Here is a 21,406-nt window from a genome sequence, read left to right as displayed (position 1 = left end):
AAAAGCGCTAGAGTCATAGCAGAGGACTTTGTGGGTCAGGGAGTCATGAGAAAATCAGCATCGTGAGAGCAGAGAATGGAGGATGGAGACAAGAGGTTGGAAAGATTGAGGCCAAAGTCTAAAGCGATCAATGTGCTATTCCCAGGAGTTTGGATTTTGGGATATATGCAACCACTAAAATGTTTTAAGACACAGAATCATGTTTGTTAATAGGAAAATAAATTGGCAACTGTGCAAAAGATGGCCTGGAATGGAGGGTGAGAATGAACCCTGGAAATTGGGTAATAGTGTTGCAGGGGTTTCCTGGGTGGCTCAGTGATAAAGAATCCACCTGCCAACTCAGGAGACATGGATTCAGTCCCTGGGTCAGGAAGATCCCCTGGAGAAGGGAACAGCAACCATCTCTGGTATTCTTGCCTGGAAAATCTCATGGATAGAGGAGCCTGGAGGGCTACAGTCTGTGAGGTTGCAAAGAGCTGGACACGACTGAGTCCCTCATTTCAGGAGTGAGCAGAGAGTTCTGAGCCAGGCTGTGCCCAGAGTCACTCAGTTGTTTTTTGTTTTGTTTTGTTTTGCACACTCAGAGAATATACATAGATGTTGTCAATTGCAGAAGTGTTGAACCCTGGGAAAGGCCAGGTCATTTTGGAGCACCTATCTTATAGGTCATTTTGTGCAGAAAGAAGAAGTAGTGACATCATGCATGCTTTCATTTCAGCAGAGGGAAATCTGAAAGGGGAATTCAGTCTAGTGAATTGACTCAAATCGTCAGTGCCAGAAACGGAGAGTTTACTGTGGGGGCAGCTTCGTGTACGGCTTTAAAGGTGGAACACAGACGGAGAGAGTGTCGAGTCCAGAGAGGACTTGTGTGGTCTGGGTTACGACTTTGGAATGCCTCTCACTGTTTTCTTCTCTGCAGATGGCCTGGACAGGAGTGAGCTGCTGCCACTGTCCCCTCTTGCTCCAACCATGGAGGAGGAACCGCTGATGATATTCATGTCTGATGAAGATGACCCAGAAAAGGGTGAAGAGAGAAACAAGTCGGAGGAACTGAGGTGTTTGTGGAGAAAAGCTATACACCAGCAGATCCTGTTGCTTCGAATGGAAAAAGAAAACCAGAAACTTGAAGGTTAGCTATTCAAACGGGGCCAAAGGGCATGATATGATACTGTAATTTAAAGGTGTAGTTTGTTAATACTCTCCCACACTCATTCTCAATCTGTATACACACTTTTACTAGAATAGCTACTGATGAAGATGTTTCTTTCTAGTTCTTGAGGTGGTCATGACAGGGGAAAGGTTAGCCTAAGAAATCTGTATTTCTGTTTGATAGATTTAAAACATCAGATGCCTTTTGAGTATATGTGGGTGATAGAATAATAGAAGGTAATAGAATGTATATAATATGAAGTCAGTGGCTTTAATATGACTAAAGTTTAACATCTTTGTGTATAATTTAAAAAAAGACTTAAACATGAAAAAGTAAATTCTCTTCAAGCTTCAGGTCAACTGTATTCATAATATGAGAAATATTCCTATTTCAAATAAATTATATTGTATCCAGTTCAACTAATTATCTCTTGACAAATCAAAAGTGCTATGTTTTGTTACTGTTTTATGAGTTTTCTATTTAAAAATCATATTGAAGTCATTAAAATTTTAATTGGACAGTTTATAGTAGCTATTGTACTATTCATAGTGCTTGACTATTAAATTTATGAATACCAAATGCATTAGAATGTGTTTTCCAGACTCTAAAATAATGATGACATTTACCCTAGTGCTGATAGAATCACACACAGGGAGATGTGTAGACAGTACCAAAATCTGAAAAATGTTTCAAAGCCCTTATCTTGGGCAAATCACTTAATTTAAAGGGCCTTTTTTTCACATTTATAAAATGAATGGTTTAGCTTATGTAGGCCTTTGACTTTTAAGGTTATTGGAAAATTATAATCTAGGTTTTTCTCTGACTTGCTTTTATTATGTTGTCTTTCAATGAAGCTTCTTTTAGTATAGGCGGGTATTCACATTTCTGTGTTCACCATCTAAAGATTCCTCTTACTATATCTATTGTTCAACTAAATTTTTTACTTTTTAGTTTGCTAGGGCACAATTTATTTTTGCTTAACACTATATTCTTAGCAGAATGAAAAGTTTATAAGACTTTTATATATCTTTAGGAAACAAATCTTTTCTTTCAAATTAAAAAAGCAATTAATTGTTATTAACATAGCTTTTAAAAGTTTGATGTGATGAATAGTATGCCCACTCAAACTTCCATAGATTTTGAAAGGAATTTATGTTTTTTTGTAGTTGATTATATCTTGAACTAACTCATAAACAGAAGAAGAGGTTGAAAAAAGATGGTTATTATTTTCTTAAAACATTTAAACCATGAAATTGGATTTCATTAACAGGAGTATGTGCAGTAGAGTATTATATTAAATATTAATGGATAATTTTAGAATCATAGACTGTTTGAACTGGAAATGACTTTAGAGATTATTTAGCTCCATTTTTCATTCTGCAGCTGAGTTAGTGACTGGCTTGGGGATGCCAAGAAAATTAACCTAAGGTCAAACAGTGTTATACTGGCAAACAAGTATGAAAATTCCAGTTTATTTACCACAGTTTTTAGGCTTTTTCCCAGTACACCATATTGTATTTCTCAAATATATAGTTAATATAAAGAAATGGAATCTTTTACTATAAATGACTGCATATTCTGTGTGTTATATATGGCTGTATAAATTGACAGAATAAGAGAAGAGATGACATTTAGAATATATGATCAGAAATCTTTGTCAGTTCTGTTTTTATTTCTGTGCTTAAGTAACAAAGACCAAAAAAAAAATAGCTTAACACATTACAAATGTTAGCCAATGGATAAGCATTTTTTCATAGTTCTCTGTTCTTTCCTGGGTAACCAGGGCAAATATTAACTGTTCTTACTTAGCACTTTATCCTCAGGGTGTAGATGATGGCTATTATTATTTTAAGTGAATAATGATCCAGAGAAGGTTGGAGAAAAAAAATCTGAGGAAATAATATGGTTCATCCATTATGAACAATATAATTAGTAAAGTTATATGTCAGGTATGTTAATTATTAGCTTTCTCTATGATAATCCTAGAGAAATATAAAACAAATTGTTGCAGTTCAGTTGCCAAGTCATGTCTGACTCTTTGCAGCACCCCAGGCTTCCCTGTCCTTCACTATCTCCCAGAATTTGCCCAAGTTCATGTTCGTTGAATCAGTGGTGCCATCCAACCATCTCATCCTCTGTTGCCCTCTTCTCCTTCTGCCTTCAGTCTTTCCCAGCATCAAGGTCTTTTCCACTGAGTCAGCTGTTCGCATCAGGTGGCCAAAGCATTGGAGCTTCAGCTTCAGCATCAGTCCTTCCAATGAATATTCAGGGTTGATTTCCTTTAGGATGGACAGGTTTGATCTCCTTGCTGTCCAAGGGACTCTCAAAAGTCTTCTTCAGCATCAGAGTTCGAAAGCATCAGTTCTTCGGCAGATATTGAAAAGCAAAACTAAACTATGCTAGAAAGCCATCTAGTGGTATCTAGGAGGAATTTTTGATAGTTTGATTTATCTTTTGATTATGTGTGGACTTTTAAGTAGAAATTTTTACTGCCCTGCCAGAATAGTAGTCTATTATAAGATGGTTTAATTCTTTTGAAATGGCTTCAACATTAAGTAAAGAGTAATACTCATTCTGCTATTTTTGTGCTGTCGAGGACTTTGGATGCCTGACAGAGATTTGTGTTGCAGGAGGTAAGCTGGCTGAGCCCTGGAGTTTCAGTGATTACAGATTACACTTAGCGCTTCCGTTCCATGTGGTCCTAATGAGAGAGAAGAAATATGCTTCCATGTTTTTTCACCCTTCTCCCCTTTTGGAATCAATTCTTCAAGATAAAGCTGAGGTGTAGATACTGGTTGCTTTTATAAACATTTCTTTTAATGAACTCTGGGCTTAGATTTTAGACAATCAAGTCAGAGAAAATTTTGTATTATTTTGAAAAATGAAAATGTTAACTTCAGTGAAATGCACTTTCCTCTTAAAGATTATTAAAAATGGACACAGGAATATGTAACCTAGTGTCTGTGTGGCTAAAGACAGTGTGGGTAACTCTGGAAATAATTATAAAAATGTATCAGGCTATCATGATCAAATATTTATCAAATCAAGGTTAGCCTGAGGCATTATTTTCTTATAGATATAGGATATAAAATATTAACATTTTAATGGTATTAACAGTGAAACAGCAAACTGTCACTTTTGTAGTTATCTATCACATTTGTCAAATATTTGAAATTTCTAGCCTGGAAAACATGGTTTGTTTTTTATGTCTAGGAGACTTGTCATCTGTAAGATATAGAGTAAAACCTCCTTAGAAGTTATTCCTGTTTTTCTTTTTTTTTAATATATGAAATGACTCAAAATTTGAGAACTTTTCATGTATCTTCCATTTTTTACAAAAATTTTTATTTTGAGAAAATGTTAGTGGTTGATTCCTAAAAGTCATATGCTGAGGTTTTACAAAGGCAATAAAACATTACAAATTCTGTGTTTTAAAATGTATTAGTCTTAATGCAAACTCTTTCTTTCTTAGCAAGCAGAGATGAACTGCAGTCCAGAAAAGTTAAATTGGATTATGAAGAAGTTGGTGCATGTCAGAAGGAGGTCTTAACAATCTGGGATAAGAAGTTGTTAAACTGCAGAGCTAAAATCAGATGTGATATGGAAGATATTCATACTTCTCTTAAAGAAGGTATTCTGGATCATCTTAATCATCTTTTCTCTTTTTTTTTTGAAAAGTTTCAGAGATTGTTTTGACTCATCCAGCTTAAGCATAATTTTCTCTTTGTCTTTGCCTATAAAAAAAAGGAAAGTAGTTTGTTTCCTCCTGTAGTTAGTGACTATGTTGCTAGGAACGTGGTGCTAACGGCAGTCCTATCCCTGAAGAGATAACAGGCACGTTTTCTACAGTTTCCTGCCTCTTCAGTCAGCTGTTTTCAACTCAAGAGTTATCATTTACTAAGGAAAGAGCATGTGTATTAGTACAAATCTTTGATCATATCCATAAAAATATCTCGAACTTATAAACTTGAGTCGTTCCCATTATTTGCTCAGAAGTATTTATTTATATATATATGTTCACCTACATGTATGTGTTTATACAAATCTATATTATTAGCTAGCAATCAGTTGTCCTACCGTCTATTTTTTCTTTTGTTTAGTTTAGAAACATTGCTTTTATTCAGGCTTATATTGCACTGCCGCTTTGTCATATAAAATTACTGACATTTAAACATCTTAAATTTAAAATTAAAACTAATGTGTGAATTACTTACTTGCAGTTTCTGTGACTCAGATTCAATATATTAAAATGAGAATCTCTATGACCTGCTGGGCATAAAATAAAGATCCCAATGTAACTTGAGCGTGAATCTTAAAAGCCTATGATAATGTGAAGCTGTTGCATAATTAAGTTAAAATTAAGATTAATTTTGTAAGATGCTGTGCTTACAAACCTGGTACATGTTCTTTTTCCTTGAAGATATGGAAATCCCAAAGATTTCCACTGAATGCATTGTTTGGGAGACAAAATAGTGGCTAATCATATGTGTGTGAGATGTAGATCCCACTGTTCTTCAGTATGACTTACAGAGATGTTTTAGAGGTGCTCATCTTCCCATTTCTTATAAAACAGAGTTGAAACTTCTTAGCACTGTGCCCAAAGCTCTCCTTGATCTCTCCTTCTTTCATTTCTCATCTCATTTTCTACTTTTCCCCACCCTGTAGCCTGTGCTCTGAAGATGCTAACTAATCTGCATCCTGGTATGGCACAGGCCATTTCTTTCTTTCTTCTTCTTTTTTTTTTTAATAAAGATATTCTATATTTTTTAAAAGCTTTAAGTTTTTGCTTTTTGTATTAACCCTTAGTCTTTTTAAAAAGTAATTTTTATTTATTTATTTTTGGTTGCGCTGGGTCTTCATTGCTGTGCACAGGCTTTCTCTAGTTGTGGTGAGCAGGGACTATTCTCTAATTGTAGTGCATGGGTTTCTCATTGTTACGGCTTCCCGTTGCAGAGCATGGGTTCTAGGGTACTGGGCATCAGTAGTTGTGGCACATGGACTTAGTTACCTCTCAGCACATGGGGTCTTCCCGGACCAGGGATCCAACCCACATCTCCTGCATTGGCAGGTGGATTCTTAACACTGGGAAATCTCACCGGCTCTTTCTTGATTAGATACTCCAGCTTCCCTTCCTGCCCTCTTCTGTCCTCTCTACCTTCTCCCCATTTCCCGGCTCCCTTTCTTTCCATCACATCTTCTTCTCACTCCTCCTTTGTGCCCCCTTTCTCTGCTCCTCTCAGGGCCTCCACACATTCTTCTTGCCAAAGTGATTGCTGCCTACACTCCCAGCCTGGAGAATCCTGTTCTCCCTCAGCTCTCAGTTTAAATACCATTTCCTCAGAGTGCCCTCCCAACCCCAAATAAAATAGTTTTGCTGTGTTATTCTTTCTCATGATTTTTTCCCTTTAATTGTGCTTCCCATAGTTTATAATTTTGTATCTATGTGTTTATCTGTTAAGTGTTTTCTCACCATCCCCCCGCCCCCTTACTCCTAACACCTAAGACAGCATCTTACATGTTATTTACTAAATGAATGAATGAATGAGACTAATTTTCCTGAGAATGGATTTATTTGACGCTCAATGATGAGGTTTCTTCAATGCCATGCTCTATTCTCTGCTATATGTTAGATGCTCAATAAATATTTAACTAAGGTGAATTACCAGACTTCTCTGGTGGTCCAGTGGTTAAGAATCTGCCTGCCAGTGCAAGAGCACAGATTTGTTCCCTAGTCTGGGAAGATTTTACATTTTGTGGGGCGACTATGCCCATGCACCACAACTACTGAGCCCATGATATAGAGCTAATGCTCTGCAGCAAGAGTAGTAGCCACAGTGAGAAGTGCACACACTGCAACAAAGAGAACACAACTGTTTTCTTGCTGCAGCTGGAGAATGCCTGCATGCAGCAATGAAGACCCAACACAGCCAAAACTAAATAAATGAAGTGAATTACCTTTTTGAAATTGTTATTGGATGGTTAACATAACAGCCCTCTCCTTAACAGTGATCCGTTTAATGGGCTAATGAAAGTTACCCTCTAAAAATGACTTTTTATATAAGATTATTCATTCAATCAACACATATATAAGTAGCAAGGTATATTCTTGGATTTCATCATTCAGAGATGAAAATATGCTGATTATTCTCAGGGAGTTCACCATCTAAATGAGGAAACTAGACAGATATACAGTATAGCACTAACTGTAATCCAATATGCTAATATTACAGTCTGAGTCACATAGTATGTGAGAAGGGAGTCTTACTCCTGGAGATGTTAGGGAGAGTTTCTGCAGAAGAATGGCATACAGGCTCATTCCTGAAAGACAGATGGAGATATACTAGGTGATCAACTGGAGGAGCTTGGAATTCCATAAAGGTAACAGTAGAAACAAGAAACTGGAGGTCTGGCAATAACCATAAGCTATGAGTATGTGAATACTTAGTGTATACCTAATATGGCAGGGAATGGGAGGTAATGGAACTAAAAATAGTAGTTTCAAGGCATACCCTGTGGAGGACCTTATAATTCATGTTCAGGAGCCTGGAGTGTAGTTTTTGGACAAGAATACTTTCAGCTTCTGCAGACTGTGACACTGCATTCCAAAAAGATTAGTGCCATTAAACCTTCCTCTACCCAGCTAGAACTCAGGAACCCATCCCATATCTAGTCTTTTTGGATTGAAAGCAGTGAAATAAAATTACCTTTCCTGCAAAGAATTGAATTATGTCCCTCCCAGTGCTTTACTTCATGTCCCTTAGCATAAAAAACATAGTTTGAACATACTTTGAACTGCTTGTTTTTGGTTTTCAAGCACACTGGAGTTACTATTTCATTATATATGAATGAAGGAAGCATTGTATAGCCTAGCTACTTTCTTCTCAAAGGCTAAGTGACGTTCTGAAGCTCTCCCTTTGTATTGTATTTGCCATTTTTATTTCATTTTTTTGTGGACCGTAAAAATGCTATTTAATTCTCTTTTACAAAGTTACTTTTTAATGACAGAGATTTAGAAATCAGAGTATGAATATTAGCATTTGTTAGTAGCTTCAAACCAAATAAAAGGTGAAAATAAGCAGTGATACATTTCAGTATTTTAGAATTTGGCCTCTGAAACTAGAGTTTGGATTCTCAACTGCACTAGCTATGAGAACCTGGGAAGTGACTTAGCCTCTTTCTCCCTCAGCTCTGCCATCTGTAAAGTGTAGATAGTAGTAATTACCTGTCTCATTAAGCACCTGTGAATAGTTGAGGTGCAGTTTCTGTAATTGCAATGCTCAAAAGCTACACCTCCTCAATACATGTTGTATTAGGCTCTCAATCAGCAGTGGCTGGTGTTCTTGTTAATATTGCCATTATTTTCCTCATTATTTGAGGGTTTCTTTTGTAAGGCAGCAGCTAGAGGATTAAACCTGTCAAAATATGCTTGCATACTGTGTGGTTAGCATGGCACACAGGACACGAGTATGTATGGCTGTGTGTATGTAGTAGTATGACTGCCTATTTGAAGCATTATAGTTAATCAATTGTGATTTAGGAACATCACTCCAGTCTTCAAGGCCTTGCTTTCTTATCTCTTTGATTGCAGGTGTTCCCAAAAGTCGACGAGGAGAAATCTGGCAGTTCCTAGCTTTGCAATATCGTCTGAGACACAGATTGCCTAATAAACAACAACCTCCCGACATATCCTATAAAGAGCTTTTAAAACAGCTCACGGCTCAGCAGCACGCTATCCTCGTGGATTTAGGTATGTCTGCCGTATTGATTCTAATTTATGAAAGTAAACAATCGGTCCTTTCATTGAGTTTTTTTTTTTTTTTTTAATTTTATTCTTGGTGTTGATAAAGATAATCTGTTGGCCTGCAGAGTTGCTGACTTTGTTCTTTCCTGAGGGCATATCGGCCCTCTGTCTGGTTGAAGATACCCTGAATGCCTGCATGTGGAGTGAAGTCTTTATCCTCAGACTTGTACTCTGAAAAGAGTCATCTTGTATTTGAATCATTATAAAGGTCATGTTTTCGGGTGCTCTCACTTCTTGTTTTTTGAACAACTGACTTTTCTTTGAGATAAACAATTACTATTTTAGTCAGCAGTGGTCTTGAAATAGGCTAGAGTAGGTTTAAAGGGGCACCAGAGAATTTAACAAAGTCTACTAAGTATTTCTGGACATATTGCTGAAAATAAGCTTTTGAATAAGCCTTTAAAAAGCAATACAGTATGTGGTTAGGTTGTGGAAAATCATGAATACATCTTTGGAGGATGAAATAAGAATGAACTGTCCTACTGTTATGTGAATTTCCAGCATTTATGGCAGCATTATAAAGTCACCATTTTAAAAGCTGAGTTTCAAATAACTTATGGAAAGCAAAATGGTGTAATAATTTAAAAAATAATGTTGTCTCTAATTTTTCTCTAAATTAATGTTATATTCTATTATTTAAAAATATGCAACTTACTGAATTAAATTGACATTGACATTTGAATTATCTTATATATATATCCCTAAAAGTTGATTTATTTAAGGTGGCCAGATATGTTATTTCAGCCCATATGGGAAAACAAGGGGTTACTTTACATTGAGAGGTCACTTCATTTCAGGCTGTATAAAAATCACAGGGCAAAACTGACCTCTGCTCCTTTGGATGACAAACAACTTCTGTTGGGAAAAGGCCAATTGAGTTAATATTTTTTGAGCCCAGTAGAATTGAAAAGGAGAATTTTACTGAGAAACTGAAAATTTCATTTTTTGTCCTGATGTTACCACTGAACAGTAGTTTTAGGCAAATTACTTTGCTTCTGAGTTTCAATCCTCTCTCTTAAATGAGGACAATGAACCAGTCAATCACTGTGAATCCCTGCAGATGTGTGGTTCTGTGACCGGAAATGGATAATGAGTCTAGAAATTGGGATGTCGAATTTAGAGCTAGTCAAGATATCCTAAAAGATAAGGAGATGATGAGATCATGTTACAGGGGGAAAAAAAGCCTGGTCGGAAAAAAAATTGGAACCAGAATTAAAGTCTTGACGGACAGTATATTTATAGTTTTCTGTAGCAAGCATTTTAAGTGAAAAAGTAAAATGATAATTTAAAAAATTGCTTATTTGACTTTGCTCATAGTCATCTGTGTTTCCTCAGCACGTTCTTGTTAATTTCTCATATCTTCCCCTTTATTTGCTCTGCAGAAATAATCTTATCAGTTCCTGGGTGTGTGTGTGGGAGAATCACTTTTAAGCAAATCTGGTGGAAAACATTAAAAAATCTGGCCTTCTTACAAGTTCTAACCGTCATGAGTAATCATTGCACAAGGAAGCTAACACTCCCTTCATTTTCATGACACAAGGAAAGTCCCAAACCACTGTATACAGCTTTAGGGTTGAAGATGGGTTTGTTTCAGTGTTTAGTACCAACTTTTTAGTGATCCAGGACTAATTTGCTTGCTGAAGCGTCTCTATGGTAATTTTGTACACAGAAGTGAATTTTAGAGGGGAATTTATTTTAAATCAGCTTGGCCCTTCATTATCCTTGACCTTCTTGGATTATACTGAAAATAAAAGAGGTCTGCATGGCTCGTGGATCAGTTCAGTTCAGTTCAGTCACTCAGTCATGTCCGACTCATGGATGGAGGTAGTTTAAGAAACAGAAAGCCAAGAATACTTGAAAACACACACACACACACACACACACACACACACACACAAACTGGGGTATTTCCTGAATGATAGACTGACTGTAAAAGAAAACAACCCAAAAAAGTCCCTCTTCTGTCATAATATAAGAAAAGCAGAAAGGAATCTGCTATGGACTACTAAGATTTCTTCTTAAATTATATGATACCATCTGTAGAATTCTGATTTCAGTTGTTGTTCAGTCACTAAGTTGTGTTCTATTCTTTGTGACCCCGTGGACTGTGGCATACCAGTATCCTCTTCCAGTATCTCCTCTTCCAGTATCTCCCGGAGTTTGCTCAAATTCATGTCCATTAAGTCAGGGATGCTATCAAATCATCTCATCCTCAGTCTTCCCTTTCTCCTTTTGTCTTCAATCTTTCCCAGCATCAGGGTCTTTTCCAATGAGTCAGCTCTTTGCATCAGCTGGCTAAAGTACTGGAGCTTCAGCTTCAGTCCTTCCAGTGAATATTCAGGATTGATTTCCTTTAGGATTGACTGGTTTGATTTCAGTTAGTGGGTGGTTTCTATGTGAACTTAGAATTAGCCTTGATTTACAATCAGAGTAAGTTTTATATCCTATTCCCTGAGATCTTTCTGAATATGTCTTTGATTTGTTTATGAACTTTTTTCCCCTAAAAATAAGTGCTTATTAGCATCAGTTATTTGCTCCTCTATCATATACATGGAGATGGGGTGATCTCCATGTATATGATAAGAGGACTTGGGACTCTCTAGAGGGAGAAAGACTCAGTTAGAGGGGTAGGTACTCCAGGCAGTATTCCGTATTGGAAAAGAGCGTTGATTTATTCCTCGAAATTGCTGAATTGCAGTTTCACTCTGGACTCCAAAGCATCAGGGCATCTCAAAAATATTTTTCTTTTTTCTTCTGCAGGGAGAACATTTCCTACTCATCCTTACTTTTCAGCACAGCTTGGGGCTGGGCAGCTGTCACTCTTTAATCTCTTGAAAGCCTACTCATTACTGGACAAAGAAGTGGGTTACTGTCAGGGGATCAGCTTTGTGGCTGGAGTCTTGCTTCTACACATGAGTGAAGAGCAAGCCTTTGAAATGCTGAAATTCCTCATGTATGACCTGGGCTTCCGCAAGCAGTACCGACCTGATATGATGTCGCTGCAGGTGAGTGGTGGGTCTTCCCAAGAAACGGGTAAAAATCTTAGCGGAGCCCTCTTCTGATTTACAGTGAAGATTTAAAGAAATTTGAGCCCATTGTCTCAGAACTTGGATAAATGCAGAGGCATGTTTTAGTTCATGATTTTAGTGTGGGATTTGCGATTTTGCTAAACTGGTAAGTGTATGACACCCATAGGCAGAGTAACTTTTCCATAGTTTCTGAAGCAGATAAATAAGCCATTCACATGTGTCCTCAAGTCCCTATTTCCTAAGTCTACCAGTTGCCTGGAGAAAGTATCATCTTTGCTCCCTTTCCCTCACCTTATCAGTTGAAAAGAATCATAGATATTTTATTTAAAATCTAAAATTATAATGCCTTATTCTTTTGCTTTGAGTGCATCAATGGCAAATATATATATCGTGTTTCTTCTCAAACTTTCTGTCTCCCTCCACCTTAAGAGTAGACAGGGCTTTATAGAGGAAAATGTATTCGGCATCAGTGGCGCTTTTTCAGTCTGCTTTTCTTACGTTCTGAAGAAGAACATTAAGATTTTTCAGTTAAGCAGTGTATTCACTGCCATTATTACACTTCAAACTTTCTGTTTATACATTTCCCCTCACTAGTTTAAACTTCACTTTCCTTAACGTGCTGTTTTCTAACAAAAAGTCCAAATTTTCACTGTAGATACGATATCTTAAACAACCACTACCTTGCAATTTAAATCTTTCAGACATAAAAATATAAAGAAAGACTTTAAAGAGAAAAATGTGTCAGGGTTCTCCTCCCGTGAAATGAGGTAGACATGATGCTGAGTTCGTCATAATATTATGCTTTAGATAAGAACTAAAATATTTTAAAGTGCTTTTAAAATATACTTTTTACTGGTTCCCAGTGATCAGTATTTGCATGTAGTATTTCAATCTTACCAATCCTTGGGCAAAGTGATACTTTATTTTCACTCTATGAATGTTATAGTAAGTGGCGTTTTCTTGAGAGGATGAGTAGAGAGGGAGTGCTCCATTTTTTAATACTTCTTCAAGATGGAATTTTTGGCAGGGAGATAGGGTTTTGCTCTCAATGTTGGGTTTCAGCTGTCAGTTCTTATGAAGGGTGTACAGAAATCCTGATTTCAGGGTAGAGAAATCAAATACAGTGATTCATGAAAGTGAATGTCTCTTAGTCGTGTCCAACTCTGTGACCCCATGGACTTACACAGTCTGTGGAATTCTCCAGGCCAGGATACTGGAGTTGGTAGCCTTTCCTTTTCCAGGGGACCTTCCCAACCCAGGGATCGAACCCAGGTTTCCTGGAATTGCAGGTGGATTCTTTATCATCTGACAGTTGATTCCTAGTTGATGACTATTCGTAGGTCTATAAACATTCTGCAAGTGAAATAGTAATGACTATGGAAGGTTTTATTTTTTACTTTATTTCTAAACAGTTTACTGTGCCATATTGTATAGGAAGCATTTGGTACCCTTGTAAGAGTTCAGTAGCTTTGATTTTCAGAAGTAACAGTTTGGAATCTGCCATTAAAATTTCAAAGAAAGGAGTCGCATGGTCTTGATTCATAAATTAAAAGGGTAGATACAGACATCACTTTAAAAATGCAACCTTCTTCCAATTTGAAGAAATTCCTCATCAATTTTACATTATAAAAATTCATATATACTGGATTTATATGTTGATTAATATGACCCACAATTACCAAGAAATATTTCCTGTCAATAGTTATGAAAATGAAGATGTTTAAGAATCTTTGGGGACAGTGTTCTTAGAGGCCATGAGACTGGGAATCTTAACTGGAAAATAGAGCCTTTTGATCTGTAAAGTGAGATGTAACATTTTTCTACTTGCTAGAACAGAAAGTGTTTCTTTTTCAATCAGCATGATGTTCAGAACTGGAAGTGGCAACAGGCTTAGGATCACTTGATAGGACTTCTGATTACCTGCATGGTGTGAGCTTGGGCACAGCAGTTCAGTTCAGTTCAGTCGCTCAGTCATGTCTGACTCTTTGCAGCCCCATAGACTGCAGTACGCCAGGCTTCCCTGTCCATCACCAACTCCCAGAGCTTACTCAAACTCATGTCCATTGAGTCGGTGATACTATCCGAACATCTCATCCTCTGTCGTCCCCTTTATCCCACCTTCAATCATTCCCAGCATCAGGGTCTTTTCAAATGAGTCCATTCTTTGCATGAGGTGGACAAACTATTGGAGTTTCAGCTTCAGCATCAATTCTTCCAGTGAATATTCAGGACTGATTTCCTTTAGAATGGACTGGTTGGATCTCCTTGCAGTCTAAGGGACTCTCAAGAATCTTCTCCAACACCATAGTTCAAAAGCATCAATTCTTCAGCATTCAGCTTTCTTTATAGTCCAACTCTCACATCCATACATGACTATTGGAAAAACCAAAGCTTTGACTAGATGGACCTTTGTTGGCAAAGGAATGTCTCTGCTTTTTAATATGCTGTCTAGGTTGGTCATAATTTTTCTTCCAAGGAGCAAGCGTCTTTTAATCTCATGGCTACAATCACCATCTGCAGTGGTTTTGGAGGCCCCCAAAATAAAATCTCTCACTTTTTCCACTGTTTCCCCATCCATTTGCCATGAAGTGATGGGACCAGATACCATGATCTTAGTTTTCTGAATGTTGAGTTTTAAGCCAACTTTTCCACTCTCTTTCATTTTCATAAAGAGGCTCTTTAGTTCTTTTTCACTTTCTGCCATAAAAGTGGTGTCATCTGCATATCTGAGGTTATTGATATTTCTCCCAGCAGTCTTGATTCCAGCTTGTGCTTCATTCAGTCCAGTGTTTCTCATGATGTACTCTGCATATAAGTTAAATAAGCAGGGTGACAATATACAGCCTTGACGTACTCCTTTCCCAATTTGGAACCAGTCTGTTGTTCCATGTCCAGTTCTAACTGTTGCTTCTTGACCTGCATACAGATTTCTCAGGAGGCAGGTCAGGTAGTCTGGTATTCCCAACTGTTGAAGAATTTTCCAGTTTGTTGTGATCCACACAGTCAAAGGCTTTGGCGTGGTCAATACAGAAGTAGATGTTTCTCTGGAACTCTCTCATTTTTTCAGTGATCCAATCAGTGTTGGCAATCTGATCTCTGGTTCCTCTGCCTTTTCTAAAACCAGCTTGAACATCTGAAAGTTCACGGTTCCCGTATTGCTGAAGCCTGGCTTGGAGAATTTTGAGCATTATTTTACTAGCGTGTGAGATGAGTGCAATTGTGCGATAGTTTGAGCATTCTTTGGCATTGCCTTTCTTTGGGACTGGAATGAAAACTGCCCTTTTCCAGTCCTGTGGCCGCTGCTGAGTTTTCCAAATTTGCTGGCATATTGAGGGCAGGACTTTCACAGTATCATCTTTTAGGATTTCAAATAGCTCAACTGGAATTCAATCACCTCCACTAGCTTTGTTGATATTGATGCTTCCTAAGGCCCGCTTGACCTCACATTCCAGGATGTCTGCCTCTAGGTGAGTGATCACACCATCGTGATTATCTGGGTCATGAAGATCTTTTTTATATATTTCTTCTGTGTATTCTTGTCACCTGTTCTTAATATCTTCTGCTTCTGTCATACCATTTCTGTCCTTTATTGAGCCCATCTTTGCATGAAATGTTCCCTTGGTATCTCTAATTTTCTTGAGATCTCTGGTCTTTCCCATTGTATTGTTTTCTTCTATTTCTTTGCATTTATCATGGAGGAAGGCTTTCTTATCTCTCTTTGCTATTCTTTGGAACTCTGCATTCAAATGGGTATATCTTTCCTTCTCTCCAGCAGGCACACACCTTATCTGTAAAATGAGGAGGTTGAGGGCTCTTTTAACTATGGACAGCCCATCATATTTGTGTCTGCTGTTTTCTATGCTAAGTGTAAAGCATCATTTTATCTGGTCTTTGGTCTCTGCTTTTTCTCCCCCACTCTCTGCATCTCCCTTCCTCCAGTTCTGTCTCTTCCATTGGAAGACTTTCATGTTATCTCTAAGGTAGAATTGAAAAATTGTGTATTATTAGCAAATGGCATCTTGTTATGAAAGTTTCCTTGGAAGGAAGACTGAATTATATTTTATTTGTCAAAAGAAATTTAATGTAAATATACCTTGATGGAAGAAATATTCTTAACCCCCAGATTAGAATGTAGGGAAAAAATAAGGTTCTACTAAAAAAATATATATATATTGCCTCTGTGTTAAGATATTGGATGAACAAGGACTGAATGTTTTTGATGATAGGCTTTCTTTTTATTCTGCTATAGATGTCTTTGTTTTTTGTACTACCAACAACATCAATACTTAGAGCCCAGTATTTCTAGTTTCTAAACTGTATGTGGCCTAATAGAAATAAATTTATGATGTTTTTTCAACATGACTTAATGAGATTATAATCTCATTTTTTAAACCTCTTTGCTTGACTGCTGCTAAACTTATTTTATGACTTCCAGTGGCTCTTTAATTCTTTCCTTTTACAGCTTGTGTGGAACCTTAGTTTCCACAGATAGAGATCAAACATTTGCTATATTTATGTATAGTACTTTGATTTTTAGTTCTGTGCTCTGAAAAACAGTTGAATTCATAATATAGTTGGTTATTTTAAGCCATTTTTATACTACTTAAGAATGATATTTTGATGATATCTAGAGAAAGAAGTTCTGCTAGATTTAGGAAAATGTTGAATGTACTTCACACCAAGAAGTTAAGCTGATATAACTGATCAAGGACTCATGACTCAATCTGTTACTGTGTAGATAAAATTTTAAATTAAAGCACAAATCATAGATTTGTTTATTATTTGCTACTGCTTTACTTTTAACTACCCACATGTAAGACTTTAAAACTTACTATAAGCTGTCTTTATAATATTTTTTTAAATATGAATAATCAGCTCAGTAGCTAAGTGAAATAATTTCTTTCAGTACTATAAACATTCGGACTGCACTTTTTGCTTTAATCTCCTGTGTCAAGAGAAAATGTGCTGCTGGAATATCTTGGATATCAGAAATCACAGTTCAGGTTTCTGGCTCCTTAACCTAAAGCCTGACAGTATCCTAGCAGTGCAGATTGCCTGGTGGGTTCTGTCATAAATCCAGTGCTGGACCCAGCAAAGAGAGACAAGGTCTTGCTTCTGAACTAGATGTGGTAGATTCTCTTGAATGGGAGCTTTTCTGGAACTGGTCTGCAATTAGAATGGACCTTCCATGAGAGTCCTGAGCCAGGACGATTCTGACTAAATTCCAAAAGCCATACCTTCCTACAGGAGCAATAATTACCATTTCCAGGTATACATGGCGATACCGAAACACACGTGTTAGAGAAATGTGCTCTCTAGTCATAGATGGACTTACAGTGACTTGCTTTGTGATCTCAGTTAAATGAACTTGGATCTGTCAGCTTTAACATAATAATAAAACAATATTGCTTTTGTTTCTCTAATATACCTGAGTTAGTTATTAAATATTAGAGTAATGAAATTAAACAGTATTTATTTTATGTGTACTCAGATAAATGCATAATATTTTATTTTTCTTCTCCAAATTAACTTTAGATTCAAATGTACCAGCTGTCCAGGCTCCTTCATGATTATCACAGAGATCTCTACAATCATCTTGAAGAAAATGAAATCAGCCCCAGTCTTTATGCTGCCCCCTGGTTCCTCACATTGTTTGCCTCTCAATTTCCATTAGGATTTGTAGCCAGAGTGTTTGGTAAGAGACGCCAATGATTAATTGGAACAGCGTTATTTATTCCAAGGGGTATACTTCTAGCCATAAGGTGCTCCAATTGTTTTATCTAGCATCGTGTCACAGAATCACAAATTGCTAATGGAATTTAATAAATGTGCCTGGCTCCATTCTGAGAGTAATTTGAAACCATTTTAGTCTTAAATTGAAATGCAAAGGGAAAGAAGAGTTGAGCTCCTGTATTTGAGTAAAGTATAATGGAATTATTTTCCTTTATACCTAAAAAAATCACAGTGTAATTAAAAAAAAATGAACTAAGGAATTCTACTGTATAATTTTTTCAGATATTTATGCACATCTTTCCTATCTTTTTTATTTTTCCTTCCCCATTTTCCTCTTCAACCTGGATTCAAAGCACAGAGAAACAGCATGTTCTCTGACTGGTTAATGGAAGCAACCTCTTTCAATGTTGTTTCTAATGGCACTTGTTAATGTGACTTTTTATTGTTAACAAGGTAATTGGAATTCCTGTTTTATTGCTTGAAGTGCCCTCCTATCATGCCAGTACAGAGGTGGTGCCCATCTCTAACACTGGGTGCACAGCTGGTTGGACCCAGGGCAAGTTGTTGAGGTGCTGCTTTGCTCCACAGTGTAGTAAAAAGAGAGTGTGACACAGCTTATATTACCTTATGAGGCTTTTAAATCTATCACACCTCTTTAGTTAGGTTTGTCTAAATCTGTTATTTAAAAAGCAAACCATCTTTTAAAAAACTACTCTTTAGCAGAGGTTTATTCTAATGTTAAGAGCTTGATGACCTCAGAAGAGGCTTCCAGTTTTTCTGTTCCACTCATCTATCTGGTATCCGTAGTGCAAGTAGACAGTATTTATATCTTTGCTTTTGCTAAATTGGAGCTTTTGGTCAAATTTTAAGTATTGGCCTGATTGTAGGTCATTACCAGGATTGAAAAAAATGAACTAAAATAGAATAAAGAGAATATATCAGTTATAGGGAAAAAAAAGTTATTTGGAGAAACTTCAAATTTGAAGATATATCCTCCTCCAGGGGATCTTCCCAACCCAAGGACTGAACCCAGGTCTCCTACATTGTGGCCAGATTCTTTACCATCTGAGCTAACCAGGGAAGCCTGAAGATATGTAATACATGTAATATGTATACATAACACCAGATTGCCGTCTATGGGGTTGCACAGTCGGACACTACTGAAGTGACTTAGCAGCAGCAACACCAGATTACAGTGTACTGTGTCCTTCCTACTAGGGGCTGTGGCTTTAAAAATTAGACACTGCATTAGTGCTGATACAATTTGTAGGCAAAGTGTAGCAAAAGAGTAAAACAAGGATGCCCAGAATCAAATATTTACCAAATTTCCATATTTTTATTGAGCATACACAATTACTTTTTCTCCAGGGAAGTTTTCTTTGGAGCTTGGGTTTCTCTTTATAGGTCTTCTATAAATCCTTTCATTTATATATGTTCTTATCAGGAAATAGCTTATCAAATCTAAAATGATATTTAGGGTATCTCTCTCTGACTTACCCTAGGAAGCTTGATATCTGAATTCAGGAAACGTATCTCCCCAGTCATCTGTTTTTTGCTAAGAGAATATGAATGATGCTGTCAGCTCTACAATAGCCACTCCATTCTTAGAACTGAGTGAAGAAGAGACTGTCAGCAAAGGGAAAGATGTGTGAGCAAGAAGAATGACCATGTTTGAAGTGATTGTTTCATGGTTCCCTCATTTTTAACAACCCCCTCTTGTTTATTACTGACTACAGAATGGCATGGATTGAGAGGAATGCTCATACAAAAGTATTTAGTACTTTTCAAAACTATTGTGTGTTTACATTTGTTTGGAGCAAAGTTCAGAGTTAGGCTGAAGCTCTGGTGGCTCTGATGTAAAGCGTTTGCCCGCCATGCAGGAGACCCAGGTTTGATCCCTGGGTCAGGCAGATCGCCTGGAGAAGGCAATGGCAACCCACTCCAGTACTCTTGCCTGGGAAAATCCCAAGGACAGAGGAGCCTGGTGGGCTACGGTCCATGGGGTCGCAAAGAGTTGGACAGGACAGAGCACCTTCACTTTCACTTTCAGAGTTAGGGTAGCCTTTCTTTTTCTCTTCTGATTTAGGTTATACCCTGATTTTGATTTTTCTTTTAAAGTTTTTTTTTCTTTAATTTTTTTCCCTAGTACAGGTTTAATTACATATTAACTGGTTCTTGTAGTTTTATATTATGGTAATGAGAGTTTAAATAATCCTAAACTATTGATTATGTTGACTTGTTTTTGTATTCTCCTCATGAAGCAAATCTAAATATCAGTCTCTGTTAAATTTGCAACTGCTGCTGCGGCACTAAAAATTATAAATACGTGGCCAAACAAATATATAATTTATCTTTTTCTTTTTACACTGACCTTATCTGAGGTTCCTAAATAAGTAAGAAGAATAGTTAAATAACTGATTATTTGTTTTTGTCATATTATTATTTAATTCAAACTAGGTTATTTTGACCAGTTTTATTTTGTAAAATATTCTGTGGTTCTGTTGCAGTAATTAAAACAACCACCATACACACACACACATACATACAACCATGCAAAAAACCCCATTAACACACAGAGGTCACGTTTTACATAGTAGAGGCATAATTTTGATCATGAAAATTATATATCTTTTTTTTTTTCAGATATTATTTTTCTTCAGGGAACTGAAGTTATATTTAAGGTTGCCCTAAGCCTGCTGAGCAACCAAGAGACACTCATAATGGAATGTGAAAACTTTGAAAATATTGTTGAATTCCTTAAAATCACTCTCCCTGATATGAATTCATCTGAAATGGAAAAAATAATTACCCAGGTATGATTTAAATGGTAATAATAAGGTATAAGATTATATAGCAGTTTCTCTACTAATTATATTATTAAATGTGTTAGCATAAACATGTGTTTTGCTTGACCATTTTTAAATTTGATCAGATACATTTTACCTAGAAATGAAACTATTGTGTAATTTCTCCTTGTGACATTGTGTGGCTGTGCCCAGGCAAGGTGATTCAGTCCTTGCCTGTGATGATTCGTGAGTTTTTCAATTTAGATCAGTGGTAAGACTGAAGATAGAACTTAGAGAGTTCAGTTCAGTTCAGTTCAGTTCAGTTGCTCAATTGTGTCCGACTCTTTGCGACCCCATGAATTGCAGCACGTCAGGCCTCCCTGTCCATCACCATCTCCCGGAGTTCACTCAGACTCACGTCCATCAAGTCAATGATGCCATCCAGCCATCTCATCCTCGGTCATCCCCTTCTCCTCCTGCCCCCAATCCCTCCCAGCATCAGAGTCTTTTCCAATGAGTCAACTCTTCGCATGAGGTGGCCAAAGTGCTGGAGTTCCTTCCAAAGAAATCCCAGGGCTGATCTCCTTCAGAATGGACTGGTTGGATCTCCTTGCAGTCCAAGGGACTCTCAAGAGTCTTCTTCAACACCACAGTTCAAAAGCATCAATTCTTCAGTGCTCAGCTTTCTTCATAGTCCAACTCTCACATCCATACATGACCACTGGAAAAACCATAGCCTTGACTAGATGGACCTTAGTTGGCAAAGTAATGTCTCTGCTTTTGAATATGCTATCTAGTTTGGTCATAACTTTTCTTCCAAGGAGTAAGTGTCTTTTAATTTCATGGCTGTAGTCACCATCTGCAGTGATTTTGGAGCCCCCCAAAATAAAGTCTGACACTGTTTCCA

At 37.1% G+C, this 21,406-nt stretch overlaps 1 protein-coding gene across 2 annotated transcripts in view; it reads left to right on the top strand.

The window, feature by feature from the left end:
* TBC1D4 (TBC1 domain family member 4) overlaps window positions 1–21,406 on the top strand; it is a 219,384-nt gene that overhangs the window by 184,915 nt on the left and 13,063 nt on the right. For both annotated transcript variants that reach the window (XM_040266876.1, XM_040266874.1), the window contains 6 exons: window positions 920–1,129; window positions 4,623–4,781; window positions 8,739–8,897; window positions 11,712–11,956; window positions 17,516–17,675; window positions 20,357–20,526. In XM_040266876.1, coding sequence (XP_040122810.1) covers window positions 920–1,129; window positions 4,623–4,781; window positions 8,739–8,897; window positions 11,712–11,956; window positions 17,516–17,675; window positions 20,357–20,526 — 1,103 coding nt within the window. The remainder of the gene's footprint in view (window positions 1–919; window positions 1,130–4,622; window positions 4,782–8,738; window positions 8,898–11,711; window positions 11,957–17,515; window positions 17,676–20,356; window positions 20,527–21,406) is intronic.

Source organism: Oryx dammah, unplaced genomic scaffold, assembly GCF_014754425.2.
Source record: "Oryx dammah isolate SB20612 unplaced genomic scaffold, SCBI_Odam_1.1 HiC_scaffold_24, whole genome shotgun sequence".
In the NCBI taxonomy this organism is placed as follows: domain Eukaryota; kingdom Metazoa; phylum Chordata; class Mammalia; order Artiodactyla; family Bovidae; genus Oryx; species Oryx dammah.
Note: the sequence above shows the minus strand (reverse complement) of the source record. Positions and strands in the feature narration are given on the sequence as shown.